Source organism: Vulpes vulpes, chromosome 1 (genome assembly GCF_048418805.1).
Source record: "Vulpes vulpes isolate BD-2025 chromosome 1, VulVul3, whole genome shotgun sequence".
In the NCBI taxonomy this organism is placed as follows: Eukaryota; Metazoa; Chordata; class Mammalia; order Carnivora; family Canidae; genus Vulpes; species Vulpes vulpes.
In genome coordinates, this window is record NC_132780.1 from 40,605,479 (window position 1) to 40,627,027 (window position 21,549).

Consider the following 21,549-nt stretch of genomic DNA (forward strand, 5'->3'; position numbering starts at 1 on the left):
GCTCAAGCAGAGGTAATACAAGTTAAGATACTGAGTTTTCATAATCACAATAAACATAAAACCCTCTGTTTTGGCCAACATGGTTCTCCTTAAAGAAGGAGAAGACTTCAAGCAGAAATCAGATGCTCAAGATGAATACTTTAAACCAATGAAAGTACTTTAAACCAATGAAACTTCTCTGACCATTTTCTGGTTTGTACCAAGATATAAGTCCATTGTAGAGAGAAGTGGCTTAATTCTAACAGCAAATTCTAATTGCCTTGTAAGTACTAATTGATTTCAAATCATCTGGAGGTGACCACAGTATATGTGCACGGGTATCTCCACACCACTCCCCCTACAAGGATAAATTAGTTTCACTGGGGCCATTCCTCATTGATAGAGGTTGCCTTCAGTATCCAGTCTTATCCTCAAGAGCTTATGTCAAGTAACCAGAGCTTCCTCCTTATTTTCTCCATCTGTCTGTCCCCTAATATTGACACAAATGATCAGGCAAGGAAGAAAAACTTCCTCATGACCTTAAATGAATGGTAATTTGAAAATGGTCAGGGGAAGTTCAAGAAGTTTTCTCAGACCTGGGCTACCTACAGATGGTCCACAATTCCACAGTGACAAAGACAAAGAGAAGCTATTAAAAGGAGTGATTCAATCAACCTTTAGACATTTTAGAAGCCACAGCATTTAAACCCAAATACCGGCAAGGTTTGCAGCTGCTGTGGAGCTTTTGGTAATTCATGATTTATGATTAAGACTTTGTATTTAATCACAAGACTTTGCATCTTGTGTTTTTTTACTTATTTGTGTATTTATTTTTCTGAGAGAGAGAGAGAGAGAGCATACACATGAGCTGGGGAAGGATGCAGGGGTAGGAGGAGAGGAGAGACAGAAGGAGAATCCCAAGCATATTTTACACCCAGTGCAGAGCCTGACTCAGGGCTCACTCTCATGACCTGAACCAAAAACAAGAATCAAATCCTTAACCAACTGAGCTACCCAGGTGGCCCCTCATCTTGTTTTTTTTTTTGTTTGTTTGTGGGTTTTTTTGTTGTTGTTTTGTTTTTTTTATGATAGTCACACACACAGAGAGAGAGAAAGGCAGAGACATAGGCAGAGGGAGAAGCAGGCTCCGTGCACCGGGAGCCCGACGTGGGATTCGATTCCGCGTCTCCAGGATCGCGCCCTGGGCCAAAGGCAGGCGCCAAACCGCTGCGCCACGCAGGGATCCCTCATCTTGTTTTTAAAAATCATTCTTAAATGGCTTAACATTTCCATAGAAAGAAGGGAAAATGTGTATTAGTATAAGACTGATGAGTTCAAACTCACCATACCCAAAAGCAGAATACAGACAAGCATTAAGAAATGACCCCATCTCTCCCATCTCCTGAATCTGTGATCTGAATTTTTGCTCATAAAAGTCCAGGGACGGGGCAGCCCCGGTGGCGCAGCGGTTGTAGCGCCGCCTGCAGCCCGGGGTTTGATCCTGGGGACCCTGGATCGAGTTCCACATCAGGCTCCCTGCGTGGCGCTTGCTTCTCCCTCTGCCTGTGCCTCTGCCTCTCTCTCTGTGTGTGTCTCTATGAATAAATAAATAAAATCATAAAAAAAAAGTCCAGGGACGATGAAAGAAATGATAGTCTCATGATGGAAGAGCTTTAAAAATAGAATCTCTTTAACACAAATTAGGTACAGAAGAAACTAGTTCCCATTGCAGGTGGGAGGCCACACAGAACCCAGGGAGTTAAAATTAGGTAAGATTTTTTTTTTAATAGTAAAAATTGGAATAAAGGAATAAGTGATGCTTTGGTTTGCAAAGGAAGGAAGGAAGGAAGGAAGGAAGGAAGGAAGGAAGGAAGGAAGGAAGGAAGGAAAAATCTTTAGCTGGGTGTCCTTGTGCCCAGATAAAATTTACAGTATCACAGAAGGAGGAAGAACATATATATTCAGGAGATTGCTAGCAGTCTGTGCTACAAATATGTCACTGTTCAAGTTGTTAACAAAAATTCAACACAATACTTTTTTAAGATTTTATTTATTTATTCATGAGAGGCACAGAGAGAGAGAGAGGCAGAGACACAGGCAGGGGGAGAAGCAGGCCCCGTGCTGGGTCCCCAGGTCTTCCGGATCACACCCTGGGCCGAAGGCGGCACTAAACCACTGAGCCACCAGGCTGCCCCAACACAATACATTTTAAAGATCTAATTGGTTTTATTAAACGATTTGTGAACTGAACAGCATCACATCTGGTGGGGGAAAAAAGGAAATTATTAGCAAAAATGCTGTTGTTTTAGACCAGGTTGCCCTCATAAGAGGAGCAGAAGGGGTCCATCAGTGAATTTCCTAGTGCTGACCAGGAAATTCCCGTGTTAACCAACACAGACTGGTTACAGGTTACATTTTTAGAGGGATTGAAACTGCAATTAAGTTAGGTATTAAGTCTTGATTTGCTCACTTAGGGCCTTAACATAAAGATGTCATTTGGGGGCCTATGGTTTTCTTTTCAACAAAGTTTAAAAAAAAACTTAATATCGCAAGTATTCACTTCTGTGCATAAATCTGAAAGCTTAGGAAACAAATAAGATATGCACAATAAATTGTTGATTCCAGAACATCAGCCCTCAGGCCAATGTCAGTATGCAAAAAAGTTCATTAGTTTTAAAGTAAAAGTTTAAAAAAGACAAACAGTCATAAATAGATGTTTATTTGATGTAAAACGCTATCTTCTACAAAGAACAAGCCTTTGGCACTTCTGGAGATTAAAATGTCACTTCTTTGATGTGCTAGTGTTGATACTACGTGGCAAAATATCGGTTTTTTCAGCAAATGTTTCTGGAACACCCAGGCACTATACAAAATGCTGAGGAGTCGCTGGTCCCCATAGTCCCTATGCTCGGCAGATTTAGAGACCAGAAGGGAAGATAGGAAGTACACTATCAGAAATAGAGTTTCAAATTGGGAGGAGGAGGAGGAGGAAGAAGGGAAGAGGAGGAGGAAGGGAGGGAGGGAGGGAGGGAGGGAGGAGGAGGAGGAGGAAGAGGAGAAGGAGAAGAAGAAGAAAGAAGAAAGAAGAAAGAAGAAAGAAGAAAGAAGAAAGAAGCAGCAACCTAGAGGAGGTCAGGATGATGGCAGAGTAGGAGGATCCGGAGCTCACCTTGTCCCACAGACACACGGAGGAAACTGCAAGCTCCATTCACTGCTAACTGGGAAAACAGCCTGCATGCAGGCAGAACAGACCTTCCAGAGCGCATGGCAGAGGGGGACAAGGGGCATGGACCAGCCCCCCAAGGCTAATTACAAATGGGAGGAACACTGCAAGCAGGGAGAAGTGCAAGAATCAGGTGTACCCCAGGTGCCCCAGGCCCAGAGGACCCACACAGGGAAGACAAGTCCCCAGAATATTTGGTTTTGAAAATCACTGGGGCTTAACTCTGCGAGCTTTTAAAAATCAGTGGGGCTTAACTTCAGGTAACTTTGAAAGTCAGCAGGGTTTAACTCCAGGAGAGCCAGAGGGTAGTAAGAAACTGGGTTCCTGCCCTTAAAGAACCAGCAGAGCAAATAACCCTGCTGAGAGACAGCATAGAAGCAGCAGTTTGAAAAGTGCCTGGGGCATACGTGAAGGAGATTTATTCTGTAATCTCGGGAAGTGCCCTAGAGGGCCAGGGCTCTTCAGAAGACTTCTCTAAAAACCTCAGTGCTGTGGAGCACTGTCTCTTCTCCCCTCCCCAAGCCAGCACAGCTAGACACCTGCAGGAACCAGTGCAAACACTCTCCACCTATCTTTCTAGGACCCCGTGCCTTGCCCCTGCTTTCCTCCTCAGGCCTGCCCATCCAACCAGCCCCACCTGGCAGCATTCCTCCAAAGCAGCTCCTGCCCCAACATACTCTGCAAGCAGCCCTGGATGGGACTAGCACCACTTCAGAGTGCATACTGCCCTAAAGTGAGGGGGGAGATTACCGCACACACCAGCACACCCATTGTTATGATTGATGACTGCCACACTACCACAAAGGCAAGCCCTTGTGGGGGGGGGGGGGGGAGGGGTGCACACAGAGAGTGCCCTGCCATTCAGTGTGTATGTAACTACAACAGATAGAGGGCAGACAGGTAGCCTGACTGCTGACACCACCCACCTACAAGCCTGAAGTAGCCTCAAACAGACTCCTCAATAGCTCGGGGACCAATCATGCCCAGTGCCCAGAGAGTAGGCAAAGGAGGTCATTGCAGCTGACTGGACTGAAGGTAAACACTGCTCAGCCACAACAGTAGGGCACATATAATCCACGTAGCAGATACCCTAGCACACCTGGTGCTGGTGAGCAGGGGACACTGCACTACAGAGCACCGAGGACCTCTTTATCATAAGGCCACTACTTTCAAGATCAGGAGATGTTGCTGACCTTCAGAACATAGAAACACGGAGACACAAAATGATGAGACAGAGGGAGATGTCCCAAATGGAAGAATAGGATAAAAATACCCTAGGAAAAGATCTAAATGAAACAGAGATAAGCAACATGCCTGACCAAAAAAATTCAAAATCATGCTTACAAAGATACTCACTAGGGCAGCCTGGGTGGCTCAGCGGTTTAGCGCCACCTTCAGCCCAGGGTGTGATCCTGGAGACCCGGAATCAAGTCCCATGGCAGGCTCCCTGCATGGAGCCTGCTTCTCCCTCTGCCTGTGTCTCTGCCCACCCCCACCCCCCCACCCCCACCCCCCCGTGTCCGTCTCTCATGAATAAATAAATAAAATCTTTTTTTAAAAAAAAGGATACTCACTGGACTTAAGAATGGAGGATCTCTGTGAGGTCTTCAACAGAAAGTTTAAAAATATAAAAAGGAATCATTCAGAGATGAAGAACTCAGTAACTGAAATTTAAAAACACACTAGAGAGAATCAAGAGCACATTATGAGATGCAGAAGAATGGATCAGCGATCTGGAATACGGAGTAATGGAAAGCAACCAAACTAAATAGACAAAAAAAGGGAATAAAAATGAGAATAGGTTAAGGCAACTCAGCATCATCAGGCATAATAACATTTGTATTATAGGGATCCCAGAAGGAGAATGAGAAAAGGGGGCAGAAAATTTATTTGAAACTTATTTTTAATAACTGAAAACATCTATACTTTTAGAGAATAAAACAGACATCCAGATCCAGAAAGTATGAAAAGTCCCGAAGAAGATTAATGCAAGGAGATGCACACCAATATGCATAATAACTAAAAAAGTAATGATACAAAGAATTTGAAAAGCAGTGAAAGAAAGCAGTTATGTACATGGGAAACCCCTTAAGGCTCTCAGCTGATTTATCAGCAGAGACTGAATGCATGAATCATGCTACTCCCTTCTGGCCTGCAAAGTGCTGAAAGGAAACAAAAAAATGCAACCACAAATATTCTACCTGGCAAAACTATCATTCAGAGTAGAAGGAGAGATAAAGAGCTTCCCAACCAAACAAAAGTTAAAGGACTTCATCACTACCAGACCTATAAGAAATTTTAGAGGGAACCCTTTAAGGGGAAAGAAGAGGCCAGAACTGGAAGTAGGAAAACTATGAAAAAAAATTTCATAGGTAAATGCAAACATATAATAAAGGTAGTAGATTAATCGCTTATAAAACCAATATGGAGTTTAAAACACAGAAGCATTAAAAATCAATTGTATTTACAAAAATCAATCAAGGGATTCACAAAAGGATGTAAAATAGGACAAATGTATAAAATGAAGGGAAGGAGTAAAGATTTCAGTGCTTTTAAAATGGGTTCAATTTTAAGTGATCATCAGCTTAACATAGACTGCCATAAGTGAAGATGTTATATATGAACTTGGTGGCAACTACAAGTCAAAAGTCTATAATAGATACAGACAAAAAAAATAAAGAGAAAGGAATCCAAACCTAACACTTAAGGTAGCCATCAAGCCACAAAGGAAGAGAGCAGGACAAGAAAGAAGGAATAGAACTGCAAAAACAAACACAGAACAAGTAACAAAATAGCAATAAGTACATGCCTGTCAATGAATTTGAATCTTAATAGACTAAATCCTCTGATCAAAAAATACATGAAGACTGAATGGATAAAAAAAGCAAGACTCATTTATATGCTGCCAATAGGAGACTCACTTCAGACCTAAAGACATGCAGAGTTAAAGTGAAGAGATGGAAAAACATTTACCATGCAAATGAAAACAAGGAAGCTGGGGTAGCAATACTTGTATCAGATGAAATAGACTTTAAAACAAAGACTGTAGGAGAAGCAGAGAAGGAGACTACAGAATGATAAAGGGAACAACAAAGCTAAAGGGATATAACAATTTTAAGCACCCAACAGGGGAGCGCCTAAATACATAAAATAACTGTTAACAAACATAAAGGAAACAATTAACAGTAATACAATAATAGTAGGGGACTTTCAAACCCAACTTAGTCACTGGATAGATCATCCAGATAGAAAAATCAACAAGGAAACAGTACCTTTGAATGACACATTAGATCAGATGGGCATAACAAATCTATACACAACACTCCAACCAAAAATAACAGAATACACATTCTTTTAAAGTGCACATGGCACCTTCTCCAGGATATATCATACTAGACCACAAAACAAGTCTCAACAAATCCAAGAAGACTGAAATCCTATCATGCATTTTTTTCTGACCACAAAGGTATGAAACTAGAAATACAAAAAAAAAAAAAAAATCTGGAAAGAACACAAATACATGGAGGCTACACACTATGCTACTAAACAATGAATGGGTCAACCAAGAAATCAAAAAAGAAATTCAAAAAGACCAAGACTAATGAAAACGAATCAACAATCCAAAATCTTTGGGATGAAGCAAAAGCAGTTCTAAAAGGGAAGTTTATAGCAATATAGGCCTACCTCAAGAAACAAGAAAAATCTCAAGTAAAAAATATAGAATAGGCTATGGAAGAATATTCTAGGAGAACTAATTTGGATCAGAGTCAGTGAAGGCTTCCGGGAGAAAGGAATATTTAAGAAGCATTCTGAAAATAAGTAGCAGGTAGCTAGAAGACTACGAAGATCTCATGTTGGAGGTGGGTAGATGAGCATGTACTGAGGCCTGAGGAGGAGGTTGGCCCACTGACGTTCCTGAAAGAAAGTCCCACAGGTAGGAGTGAGTGATCACAGGGAATAATGGCACAGAGGGAGCAGGGGACAAAGGGTGTCACACACACCATGCACAGGTTTTAGATTTGCACCCAACGTCAAAAGACATAGAAAAATTTTGTGCAGGAAAACAGTAATCTAATTTATATTTTTACAAGGTCACTTTGGCAGCAGCATGAAGAATGGACTCTGGGTGAGGGAGAGGTTGGTGAATTTGGACAAGAGATGTTGCAAAGAAAATTCCAAGAAATAGCATTAGAGCTTGGGCCTTTTGGAGTAGATTTTGGTGAGGCATTGGCTCTAGAAAATAGAAGCAGGACTCTGATTAAGAACCAGGGCTCCAGAGTCAGACTGCCTGGATTCAAAACCCTGGCTCTGTCCGGCCAGTGAACTTTATTTTAGAGCCTGAGTTGCCCCATCTGTAGAATGAAAAGATAATACTAATTGTACCTCAAAGCATGGTGAGGAATAAATGCAATCATCCATTTCAAGTGTCTAGAAGGAAGACTGGATGAACAAATATTAACTTTATTATTATTATTTCATTTCTAGTGTTAGATGCAGCAAAAAAAAAAATCAAGGAAGACTCTCAGGATTCTGTCTCGGGCACCTGAGTGGTAAGTGGGACCATTTATACCATTTATTGAGATATAGACAGGTAGGACTGCATGAATTAGGGAGAGAAAAGGAAGACTTTCCCATTTCGTTCAAGGAGTTCCATTTTTGATATATGAAGAAATGAGTTAACAGTGTCTAATGGCACTTTTTATTTTATTATTTTTAGATTTTATTTATTTATTCATGAGACACACACACACACACACACACACACAGAGGCAGAGACACAGGCAGAGGGAGAAGCAGGTTCCATGCAGGGAGCCCAACATGGGACTCGATTCTGGGTCTCCAGGATCAGGCCCTGGGCCAAAGGTGACGCTAAACTGCTGAGCCACCCGGGCTGCCCTAAGGGCACTTTTTAAGTGGTTTTTTAGGTGAGTATGCTACAATATTTTTAACATCCTTACTTGGCAAGTTTTGTTAACTTTCTTAATTTTTTTTTTTATTTTTTAAAAGATTTTATTTATTTATTCATGAGAGACACACAGAGAGAGAGAGAGAGAGAGGCAGAGACACAGGCAGAGGGAGAAGCAGGTTCCAGGCAGGGAGCCTGACATGGGACTCCATCCCAGGTCTCCAGGATCAGGCCCTGGGCTGAAGGTGGCGCTAAACCACTGAGCCACCAGGGTTGCCCTCAAATTTTTTTTAAAACAAACTCAAAATCCTAAAATTTTTAAGGCACTGATTTGAATGATAACACCAATTTCAAAGGCTTACATCAATAAACGTAATATATGTGGAGCACATCATGCCTTGCCACTTCAAACATCCCCACTTAGGGCAATATAAGATGATTATTTCTGTTACCTGCACAGAAAGAGGTAAATTTCTATGAGATTTGCTCAGGCTCCTAACACACCAAACTGGGTCTTAAGCTTCAGAAGATTTAAGTCCTTATAATGACTGATTCTCTTTTTAGAGCTTTGAAATTTCTTATTGATGAAATTAAGTATGAGATTAAGCCTCTAAAATCATAAGACCTAATTCTTTTATTTTTATATAGGCAGATCTACCACCTGTTTAGAAAAGTTACCTGGAAGCTATAATGAGTTAGGATTTTTTTTAAAGTATTTCAGAATAAAGCAATAGAGAAGAAAAACTAATAAATTTCCCAACTATGGTTCCAGTTACCTATCAAAATCTTATGTAGTTATTAGGAAAAGTCTTTATGGAACTACAAGGAATTTATTTTACTAATATATTTCATTCCAGGATTGATTTCCATATTTTGGGCTTGATTTCCATATTTTGACACCACTATTCTAGGCATAAATGTTCAACATGAGTAGGTAGCTAAGATATTGGACATGTAAAAAAAAAAATCAATTCTGAAATTTTCTACTTTGTTTTTCTTCAAGATTCAACCCATGCCAGTCTTATTTCCATGAATGTTTCTAAAGTACCTCAAACAAAAGAGACCTCCAGCTACTATAAGGAATTCTTCATCCTACCCATCCTCTAGTTCATGGAGAGAAAGAGACATACATATTTATTCAACCAGTATTTAAGCTAAGGTCTGCACTCAGCACTGGGGTGGGGAAGTGGGGGAGCAGGCGGTCAGCAGTGAATAAACTTCCATGGAGTTCAAGGTCTCCTGTAAAACTCTTCCCAGACTGAATCATGTTTCTATCATCACTCAGTCACTGGAACTCTCACAACGTTTGGTAGCTTTCATTTTTTTCCTTAACCTTCTTTATATCTAATAGCCCCACTAATCCAGGAAACAACTTTTTGCAAGTTTTACTTGAAATAGAAAGAAGTGGGATGATGGCAATACACAGAAATTTCTTTTTTAATTTCAGCACTTATACTGGTTTCATGAATTACTTCCATGTCAGTAACTGGAGTACTTCAGCTTTGTTTTAAATTTGGACTATCTGATTAGAGAGGAAAAAAGGAAAAATAAATAGCCTTTAAATCTTTGATTCCAAGACTTATTGGCACACAAATTAACATTTTTAAGGTCAAGATGCCTTTGCATTGATGTCTGCATTTATTACGGTGTTTGCTTTCCTGAAAAGCTGTTTTCAAATCAATGACACATCTTAGAATCAATGTTGCCTTAGAAAGTAAGAAATTCAACAAAAGAAATCAGACTGACCTATGAAAAAAAATGAGTTGGCAACTAAGACTGGACTCCTAGCCTTGGCTTTTTGCCAGTTAGTTACTAGTCACCAAGCCTCGTGACATCTGCTGAGTCTCTTCACTCCTCTGGACCTTTTCTACTCCATTCATAAAATGCAAGTTCGCACTTCTGTTTCTCAAACTCTGTAGTTAGAGATGAGCTCAAGTTTTTCCAGTCAGTTGCAGACATCCATTTATGAAATACACACTACGTAGATTAGACAAGGATTCTACACATGATTTATCATCTTCATTTATCTGATACTGCTGAGTAATATAATTGCTTGTATTTCTCAGTTACACAGTAGCTGAGTACTAGAAACAAAAATTCAGGGAATGAGTCACTCAAAATGAAGGTTGTATTCACAGCAGAGTCAAGAGAGCAGCAGCATGGTTAATCAATCTGTGGGTCATTGACAATGGACCAACAATCCAGAAGATACCTTTCAGGCAAAATAATAAATGTTCTCTTTTCCTATTATTCATTTTTAAAAAGTACAAAATATGGGCATCAGTTACTTAAATTTTTTTTAAACAATCAGGAGTAATACCCTTTGGTAGGAAATATCAGCCACTGTTCCATGTGATTTTTCAAAGAGAAGACAGATATATAGCAGCTCTTACTAGAATATGCTTCCTTTACACCACTTAGTCCATGGTAGAAAGTAACTACTTTCTGGGTATTAGCCATAAGGCCACTGCAGTTTATAGAAACACCTCTTTTTGAGTAGTACATCAAATCATAAGGTTTCATATAAATGGGAATACTCGGGGACACCTGAGTGGCTCAGCAGTTGAGTGTCTGCCCTCAGCTCAGGGTGTGATCCCAGAATCCCAGGATTGAGTCCCACATCGGGCTCCCTGTGAGAAGCCTGCTTCTCCCTCTGTGTCTCTCTCTCTCTCTCTCTCTCTCTCTGTTTCTCATGAATAATTAAATCTTTTTTAAAAAATAAGAACACTTGTTTTTATAAGGCCTCTTACTGAGGTAAACATACACATGTGCTTGCTCCTTGTCCACCAACCTGGCACATGGGGACAAATGCTAAATAACCATACAAATTACCTAACTCTGAACACCCTTCATCAAGTTGATGAGAGAACAACTTATTCAACTTCAAGAAAGAAATCATCCCCTAGGCAGGTCAGTCTCAGGGGCCTCCTGGATATTTGCTGAAAAATAAGAGTATCTGCCTTAGAGCCTAGAGGTGCAGACAATCAGAAGCTGGTTAGTTCTGGGTGCCAGACCAATGTTATAAGAGAGGTTCTCAGACCTGAGCATGTATCAGGACTGTCTGGAGGGCTTATTAACATACAGATTGCTGGCCCCACTCTTGAACTTGATTGAGAGGGCCATGATGGAAACTGAGAGTTTGCATTTCTCACAAGTTTTCGGGAGGTGCTGATGCTCCTGGGAACAGAGTTTGAGAACCACTGGTATAAGATATTTGATGGTGGAATTGGAAAGATATCAGGGGTCACCTAATCCAAACCTTTCATTTTCCCGGTGAGGACCGTGAGGTTGAGAGAGAATATCTTCTTCATGGTTATATATCCAATACTCAGAGCCTTCTCCAACCGCCCTCCCCTCTCAAAAGGCAATTCAAATCTTAACATGCTGCTCATTTGATGGTTGTAAGTTATGGCCACATATCAGGACCCTGCTCTCTGAAAAGAGGCACCAGCAGAGCCTTCAGCAGAGGCTTCAACAGAGCCTGCTTTTGACCCTCCTATCCAGGTGTCCTTCCAAGAACATGTTACTTCTACCAGTGACCTCAAAATGGAAGGCAAGTGGCCTTAGCCCAGACAGGGTATTGGCAGCCCAATGGGACATACTCGCCTAGATTTTTAAACCCAGGAAGACTGGCTCCAGAGAACACATCCTTACCATCATGCCATGCTACCTGTCCCCCAGCTCCCTGGAAGCTGAGCACAAACAGATGGCTTGAGGTTTACAAAGTGATACATGATATAGGAGATGGTCACAGATGATTTACCGCACTGCTGTGGAGGTAAGTGTCCAGTGAAGCCCCAACTGCTATTGGAGTCCCTGGCTGTATGCTGGGCAGTGTAGACTGATGGCAGTGTCAAAACTCCCTTGGATCATGCCCTTTTGGCTGAGCCTGCTGTCCAATTCCCATCGGTTCTGTGAACTTCCTCCTTCTCCTCCAATAAATTCTTCTTCTCCAATAAATGGCTTGTAGCTAAGAACCCCGGCTGACATGACAACCCATTAATTTACCCATCAGCAGAAAGACAATTGATCCTAATCTAAATTAGGGCTCCCACAAAGACTCCTGTAGTGCCTTCCACCTTTAGAGCCCTTGGATTTCTGTCAGTACACTTTGATTCCTTTGACAGTATTTGCAGCAAGGGCTGCTTGACCATTACAGAGCCCCACTCCAGGCCATCAATACTCAGATGACAGAGCACATCTTGATTTACGGCTCCTGGCCAGAATCGATGGGTCCAGGAGCATACCTTCATGTCACATCAAGATCTTAGGCTTTAACCAGGACAAGAAAGGTTCAGAGAGCTCTTGAACTTGGAAGAAAATGGAGCCAACCCATGCTGAAGGCTGGACCCCATAGAAGAGCCTCAGAAACACTCTGGTATTTGGGCTTTTCCTGTCTTTATTATTTATTTCTTTCCATTTCATGAGACATCATGGTGAGAATTCTTCCAGTAAAGTCCCCTTTTTGCCTGAATTTCAACCTTTGTCCTTGGTAGTTTAATAGCCTTGCTACACTGACTCATTAAAAATCCCTCTCTGCTTTCTCCATTTAGCTACCCACCTCCCTGCAACTCCCACACATGGGTGTTCTTACAAGAAAACTTTAATTCAGGTGTCACAGGAAAAGAAAAGGTTTTTACAAACCATAAGGCATCTCTTAAGGAGGAGGGGGGACCCTTTGAGGGTTAAGACTCTTTTCATATTTTGTTTATATTGCTCCACTGTCAGATTTTTCTCATATTTGCTCACAGCATTACAGGCTCAAGATGTTCATCCTCCAACTCCATGCCTTGAGGAATGTGGTTCTTCAGATACATAGATATTGGTGAGTGATTTGAATTGTGTATTTGCTATCTTTGTTTCCAGGGCCCTAAACATCCTAAAAGGTGCTATTTGCCACCAAAAGTAACCAAGGCCCTGTAGAGAAATGGCTGACTTCCCATCTGGGAAGGGTGGTCACTGAAGCTCCAGGCTCATCTTTATGCCAGAATAAGAAAGTATTCAAAAAAACTGATGCAGCATGTTGCAGTGGCACAAGAACCTGCCTTAAGGGTGTCTCATCGCACAAAGGAAGTACAATTTGAGTGTCAAAACAGTTATGTATAGTGATGAAGTAAAAGCCAATGAATCATGAATATGTACTGATATTAAATAGGGGTGATAGGAAGGCTCTTTCATGTAAATTATCCAGTGCCAAATGGTAAATGTGGAGACTGCAGGACTTGGAAAATCATTTTGTAGCCATCATGGTATTCATGTGATCAGGAATTATCAATGGCTACTAAATTTAGAAGCATAGCTTGGTGAGGAGCAGGATATTTGCCTAGCCTTAAAAAGTGTCTCCCTACAAAACTGTTAGACAGTAGAGACAACATGCAGCATCTTGAAAAGTGACTGAACTTAACATCACCAATGAGGGGCAGATGGACATGGTATGCCTCCAGAGAGGACTTTCAGAGGACACAACATCATATATCCAGAGTTCTACATTGGATATAAATTATACCTCAACATACTTTATTTGAAAATGTACAAAGGGTGAAAGTCCATGGTTTGAAAAGGCTCTGTAGGGGCAGCCCTGGTGGCACAGCAGTTTAGCGCCGCCTGCAGCCAGGGGTGTGATCCTGGAGACCTGGAATCAAGTCCCACGTGGGGCTCCCTGCATGGAGCCTGTGTCTCTGCCTCTCCCTCCCTCTCTCCCTCTCTGAATAAATAAATAAATATTTTTTTTAAAAAATGAAAAGGCTCTGTATTAATGGCAAAAGGAAGAGCTTCTTGAGATGTCTTCAGAACTGCTGTGTCATGGATGGAAGCAGACTACCTAGTGAGGTTAGTTTACTCCAGCCAGAATGAACATAAGCCACAGATGAAGTCACACAGTCCCCTATTCTGAAGCACATTATGGGACCAAAAATGAAGCATTTTTATATTAACATCTATTTTGTAGTGAACACAATATTCACATAAAAAGCCAAGAAGGAACTCAATGAAAATTTGCCTCCAAGGACCCCTCGAAGGGCTTTTTAAGAAATATTTTATTTATTCATGAGAGACAGAGAGAGAGAGAGAGAGAGGCAGAGACACAGGCACAGAGAAAAGCAGGCCCCATGCAGGGAGCCTGATGTGGAACTCTATCTGCATTCCAGGATCCTGAGCTGAAGGCAGATGGTCAACCACTGAGTCACCCAGGCATCCCCACCCCCCCCCCCCACCAAGGACTTGTGAACAGACACCTCCAATTTAGTACTTCACCTACAAAAAGATCCCTGGCACTGAGCAGTGCCTGGCACTTGGGAAGTGTTGGATTGAACCAAGTGAAGAATAAAGGAGCGAGGGCATACTTAACCATCTCACTCCTTTTCCTCTTCATAGAGCTAAAATTTTGTCATTTTCTGAGAAAACCACCCTCCTTACACTATTTCCTCTAATAGATTTCCAGCCTAGGAACATGATAATTAGTCTCCAAATGAGATTTTGCTATAACCGATGCAATAGGATTTTAGGGAACTCAGATTTTCACCTATTTCAATATAAGTAGGAAGAGAGACTGCGAAATCCCTTATGGCTCAGAAAATAAGGGAAATTTGAAGCAAAACATTACTGTTAAAGCACTACTAAGACATTTTAGACAAACTGCTATGCAACCTGCAACTGATCAACTAAAATAGAAAATAACACCTCACTGTTGGCTAAAAATACTCAAAAATAGAGTGAATATAGCTGACACCACTACCAGACAAACCCAAGTGAAGCTAGACAATGGCTAAAAAAGGGTACAACCAGGGTTTGAACCCAGGTAGTCTGGTCTCAGAGCTTACATTTTTAATCCCTATGTCAGCATAAATTAAATACCAATTCCCTAGTATACATTCCTTCCAGACAGTTCCAACATGAGGCCTGCATCCAAAATTAAGCCATCAGTTTCTGGAAACACTCAACTATTAACAAGCAACACTTCACTAAACCTCATTTAATATTAAAAATAAAGATCCCATTTAATTGCTACTGTCCAAACACTTTCTTCCTGCACTGAATAGTACTCATCAGGGTTCTCAGCAGAACTCCTTTTGGTCCTACTTTTTTATCTGAGGAACTGATAAGGAATTTCTTTCTACTAAATTCAATCATCTTTATTCCCCGCCTCCCCCCCCCCCCCCCCGCCCCCCAATCTCCTTCAGCTAAAGGCATCACACTGACATCTTGCAATTACTAGCCCAAACCAGATAGCAGCTTTTATCTTTCCCTGCGGACACTGACCTGTGCTTTTATTAAGTGTAAACAGGATACTGCTCTATTGAATGCACTTCAGAAACCTCCTCAAATTTATTTTGTTGCAAAAATCATGCTTCCTGTGAAAGAGTGGCTTTTCAGGTCATTCCACACTCCACACAGGATGCTCACCTCCCATTCGCAAAGTGGAGTTTTCACCGGAGGCATCTGAGCAGTGGATTATCTAATTCATCCATTATGGAGACTCAGGTGAATTTTGCACTCAGACTGCACAACTTGGGACAAAACAGCATATACCATGTCCTGATTCCCTTTTTTTTTTTCTTTTTAAGATTCTTTATTTATTCATAGAGACACAGAAAGAGAGAGAGAGGCAGAGACACAGGCAGAGGGAGAAGCAGGCACCATGCAGGGAGCCTGACATGGGACTCCAGGGTCTCCAGGATCAGGCCCTAGGCTGCAGGCAGTGCTAAACCGCTGTGTCACCGGGGCTGCCCCATGTCCTGTTTCCTTTATGTTTGAGGTCACTGCCCCCTCCTTAATCTTGGGGAGAAATGGAAGTGGGCCAGGCTCCCTTACCTTCCTAGGGGTTCCTGACAGCTCTACGTGGTTTGGCAACTGTTTCTTTGGTTTTTAAGTAGCACTGAGCCAGTATGCTAGTCACAGCGGTACACAATGAAAATGGGGATCCTGGGAGATGAGGCAGTGCCTGGAGGGTGCAGGAAGAGGGTTTGGGCAAAGGCCTGGGGGAGACAAAAACGCAGATCTAGTCACTGGTATTAAACATGACCTCCAGGGCAAACAACTTACCTTACAAACATTTCTCCCTTACTTTGTGTGTAAATATAAGCATTTTACTCCCAGAAAGTAGGCTTGTTCTCCAGGCTGGCTGCACACTGAGCCATACCACCTTTGTCAAGCTCCTGGTGTGTTCCAGACACTGTACCTCATACACTGGCACAAATCAACATACGCCACAATGAAAGAAGGTACAGACTGCCTTTGAAAAGAAAAAGTGTGCAACCTAAGCCAGGCCCACTCCTATCATTTGTGGGGCCTGGGGCAAGAGTACAAATGGAGGCCCACATAATTGCTTAAAGGAGGTCATCAAGCTAGCCAACTGTCACATAATCCTGCTCCCTTGACAAACGTAGCGTTCCAACAACCTGGAAGGCCAGGTACAATTTAGAATTTGCAGACCCCTGGGGGTTCTGGGCTAGACACAGGTTGTTTCAACAGCCCTGCCAATGGACACGATCTCTTCCCTCCCCAACCCAGGCTCCCTCTCCCCTCAGGGAGGCCTTGGGGCACACCTGCAGATCCTCAGTCCACATTTCCAAGCTCTTCCATCACCCCACCATAGCTGCCCTTTGGCCACTCCTCAGGGATGAGGTCTGCCCCCTCCCCCGTTTGCAGAGGCCATGGAAGCAGGCTTGGGGCCAGGAATCCATGGGAGTCTGGGAGGGGACAACATGTATTCTGGGTGGGCAGTCCCCCCACCTGCAGACACTTAGCCCAGTGGGGAGGCACACAGCCTGGTGAGGGCCAGACATCCCCATATACACCCTTTAAATCCTGGTGGGGAATAAATGCAAAAACGGTTCCTTTGCCCAGGCCTGTAGCCAATATTGATGAAAAGCTTTCTCCATTTTATTCTAACTAGATCAACTTTTCTTTCCTTGAAGCTTTCTGGGAGGGTGACTCCTAATATTCAAGGTTAATAAAGTGGTACAAGGCAGGATTCCTGTCTGGAAGGGATGAAAGAGTTGAAACACTTGGAACTATCTAGAAAGATCTAACTGCTAATATCCTTGTCTGAAGGAAAAGGTAAATATTTCTCAGATAGCAAATGGATTGAACTGGATTCTAGAAAGTCAGAGAAGGTGAGATCCTTGCCCTGGGACATAAATTGGGCAAGCCTTAACATTTTCTCTGTTTTGGAGAGTTAAGAGCCAGATGAGTGACTAGTCAACGCAGCTGGGGCAACCAAGTCCGAACTCCAGGAAGGCGCACACCCGGAGGGAAGCTGAGCGGGGAGGCTTGGGCCTGCTACAAACACTGGCCAGGCCAGTCACCAAAAGGAGGTGACTGAGGTCACAGTAGGGTGAGTGGCCAGGGCTGGGACGTCCCCCCAGTACTGATCCGGCATCTGCTTTGTCTTTTGTCAAAGCAAATTTACCAATCTTGAGGGCCTTCATTTTTAATTCTCCAGGATGGGGAGAGGTTACTGCCTTCCCAGGTTATGGCCCAGTGACGCGAGCACAGGTGAGCACAGTCCACACTTGGTAAGCACTGCTCAGCCGCACTACTTTAAAACGGAGCAGGGCAGCTCGGGGGCCCGGCCGAGCTCGAGCTGCGTGTTCACCAGGCAGCTCCCCACCACCTGCCCCGACGTCCAAGCCCAGGCTCCGAAGAAGCCGTGCGCGCTGGGGCAGAAGGATGGGGTGAAGGGGATTTGGGGGAGAGGAGCAAAAAGGCAAGACCTGATGGCAGGCTGGGCTCGTCTGTTCGGGGCAGGGAAGGGGAGCCTTGTACAGTCGCCCACCTGGAGAGTGCGTAAGGCCCCCCGTGACCGGCCCGCGGGCCCCCAGGGGGCAAGAGGGACCCGAGCGCGGGAAGCGGGGCCGCGGAGTCGCAGCCACTCACCGAGCAGCAGCAGCTTGAACTCGCGGCGCGCGTCCTTCTTGTCGCGGCGAAGCTGCCGCTCGATCTCGGCGCTGATGCGCTGCGACTCCTTCTCCTCCGCAGACAAGCAGCAGCAGCCCGCCATGGCGCTGCCCCGACGGCGCCCCGCTCCTCCGCCGGCTCGGCCCCGCCGACCCGCACACGCACCCGCGAGCGCAAGGAAAGGGACGAGGCTGCCTCGACTTTGGAGACTCGGCCCGCTCCCCGGGGATGGCCTCGGAGCCCTGGGAACAGGCGAGGGCCCGGCCGATCCTGGCTCACACCAGCCCCTCGGCGGTTCCCGGGGGGCGGGGGGGCAGCCGAGAGGATGGGGGCGCGGCCGGCACCCGGAGATGCGCGCGCCCCTTAGCACAGGAGCCCGACAGCCAGTCGGGGGGCGCGCACCGCGCGTGAAAAGTTGGGGCGTCGGTGCCCGGCGGTGGGGCGCGGGGGAGAGCGGGATCTCCCGGCCCTGGTGGGGTCCCAGGCGGGGTCCCAGGCGGGCGGCAGCTCGGCGTCGCTGGGAGGCAAAGGGCCTAGCTAGTCTTTGCCTGGAAAGTTCCGAAAGTGACCGCAGATTAAGGCTGAGCGCACGGGTTCCCGCTGGCGCTAGTGGCTCTAAGTGGCAGAAGGAGGCGGAGCGTCTCGGACCTGCAGCCCTGGCGTCTACCCCAGTTGGCCTTCGGGGTGCGCCAAACCGAGGGTGCCTGGGGGCAGCAAGGAGCTGGGGGCAGAGGCCTGGAGTTTCTGGGAGTGGCCCCCACACCTGCCTCCCTGGCAGTGTGGTCCTTGCACCGGGAGGGCGGCCGGCGGAGGTCGCGGTACCCAGCGCGCCCCCGCCGCAGGGCCCCGCTTCCTGCCCAGGTGCGGGCTCCGACAGGTGAGCGAGCGTCGCCAACTCCGGCCTCCGCTCCTGCCAGCTGCAGGAAGAGTGGGACCGAGCCCAGCGTCCGCGGCGGGGCGCAGAGCACCGGGGGCGAGGTCGAGCTCTCCACCTGCACCGAAGCTGAGGCTTGCACACGAGCGACACGACCACACACCCTTGGGCTTCCCAGTCGGGCTCCTTCCGCTTCCCGGACGCCTCAGCCCAGCGCGGGTTTGGCCTAAGCGGTTGGTCCGCTGGGCAGCCTGACCCCGCTGGCACCGCGCTCACGGAGGCAGCTGCCGCGGGGTTCAACTAAATAGGAGCACGCCTGAGCAGAGAGTAAATATCCTCCCGGCCCCTCGGTCGGAGCACCTGGTGAGGACGGCTGGGGATGGGGAAATGGGACACGGCTGGCTACTTTGCATTTTGTGAGGGGAATGACCCCTGCTTTGTAGAGAGAGGGCTGACACGTTTGCAGCAGCACCTGGCTCGTTCGTGCCCCAGCCCTGAAGCCCGACGGCCGCTGCCTTGCAAAGGTGTGTCCGCACAGCCTCACTGACCCGGCTCCTGGGACGTCGGGATCTGTTTGAGCTGCTTAATAAAAACTTTTTTAAAAAAAAAAATTGAAAAGCACCTCTTTGTCCTCAAATGCTACAGTTGAATGCACATTACAACATCTGGTTTTTGTCTTCCGGGGAGATGGCTTTCTGAAACAGAGTGCGGAGAGAGAGAGGTCCACGGGAAAAGCAGAAATGGGAAAGTGGAGGGATGGATCTTGTCCACAGCAATGAATGCCTTGTCCTTCCCCTCTTCACGTCGCTGTATGCCTGTAAACACTTTATGGCGTTAGGCAATTAGCTAATGCCTCCTCTATTAAAAAGCAGGCATAAGTGCCTCTCATATGAGTGGCATATATTCCATCAATTCAAACTAAAGAGCATATTGAGTGGAAAGAGTGGTATTTGTCATTATATAAGAAAGTTGGCATTGTGATGCTGTCTGGCTTCAAGGTCTTATTATTTATTTTACGGTTCAGGGAATGGGAACGAATCAGACATTAAAAATGAATGTGCTTACATTCTTAAATGTGCACTTCTTTCCTTGCAGGCATAAATTGACAGTAACAGTGACCCCTACAGGAGACCTCCTGGACATTTCTCATCTGATCCTTAGCCATTTAATCACACTTTTCTCGATTAGCTCTTAACAGCTAAATTTATAATTTGAGAATAAGACCTCCTAGGGATCCCTGGGTGGCTCAGTGGTTTAAGCGCCTGCCTTCAGCCCAGGGCGTGATCCTGGAGTCCTGGGATCGAGTCCCACATAGGGCTCCCTGCATGGAGCCTGCTTCTCCCTCTGCCTGTGTCTCTGCCTCTCTCTCTACCTCTCTCATGAACAAATAAATAAAATTTAAAAAAAAAGAAGACCTCCTAAGAAGCCAAGAGTATCATCATTATTATTTTTAAATGATTACAATCATTTGTGTTTTAAATGATTAAGATGATTTAAATGTTGAAATTATTTAAATGATCTAAATGGACAAATTTGAACTCTAAGTTAGCTGGAACGACAGACGTATTAGGTCCAGTATTGCTAAGATTCCAAAAAAAGATACGAAACCTATTGCTTATGGCAAATCTGAAAAACTTTCCTGGGCTGATCAGCTTGGCAGTATGTATCAGAAGTCTTGAATGCATCTACCCCCTTTTATTAAACTAGTAATTCTCCCCTTGAGAAATAATCAGAGAGAAGTCATGATTTATGTATAAAGGTATTTATTTCTAATAACAATAACCCAAAACAACCTAAGTGCCCAACAACCAGAAATAAATAGGTCAAACAAATGATCGTGTATACATACAATGAGATAACAGTCATTAAATATTTGAATATGTAGCTTATATGAATACCAATTAAAGACTTTGGGGGAAAGCTCAAAATATATTGAGTGAAAAAGGCAAGATACAAAAATATAAACAGTATGATACAAATTTTACTATGGGAATATGCATACACACTTTTAAGAGACTAAAGGGGCATCTACGAACAAGGTAAGTCATGCTGAGTCATGGCTTTTTGGTTGATTTTAATTCTCTGGTATAAAATTGTTTGGGGCAGCTCACATAAAGTTATTTAGCCCTTCCCCTTCCTCAACTGTAAAATGAGAGAGATAAACCAGAATAAGCTCAAAGGGATCTCCCAACCCTGACATTCAATTATTTCTTTGGTGACTTTCACATTTAGTATTAAAAATAATCATAAACCTAAATATGTTATTGAGCAGTAATAATTAGTGAGAACTATAAAATGAGGATATCACAAGACATTTATTTTCATGTCTATTATTAACAACTCTATCTGCTTGATCTTTAGGATCTAGGGGTGGGATGAGAATAATTTTAAGTTATTAAACTATTTGCAATATCTTTCCTGGAAGGGGTACTTTTGAAAAGAGGCCTTAGTAAAAAAAGGATATTTCTTTTCATGGGTTATTCCTGCAATTCCATTTAATCCCTGTTGAAGATCAGAGCACAGCATGGACATGAGTTTCAGCTACCTGGCAAGTGCTGGGCCATAGATGAACTATATGTCTGGGAGTCCTCTGATGTCCCTTGAGTCCATGCCGCACCCTGGACCTGGCTATTCCAGGTACAATTCCAGGCTTCAGATAGGCTATCACTC

The 21,549-nt window shown here is 44.2% G+C and overlaps 1 protein-coding gene across 1 annotated transcript in view; it reads right to left on the reverse strand.

Moving 5' to 3' along the window:
• GNA14 (G protein subunit alpha 14) overlaps positions 1-19,392 on the reverse strand; it is a 183,618-nt gene extending 164,226 nt beyond the window's left edge. The window contains exon 1 of the mRNA XM_026001514.2: positions 17,985-19,392. Coding sequence (XP_025857299.1) covers positions 17,985-18,108 — 124 coding nt within the window. The 5' untranslated portion in view covers positions 18,109-19,392. The remainder of the gene's footprint in view (positions 1-17,984) is intronic.
• Between the last annotated feature and the right edge of the window lie 2,157 nt (positions 19,393-21,549).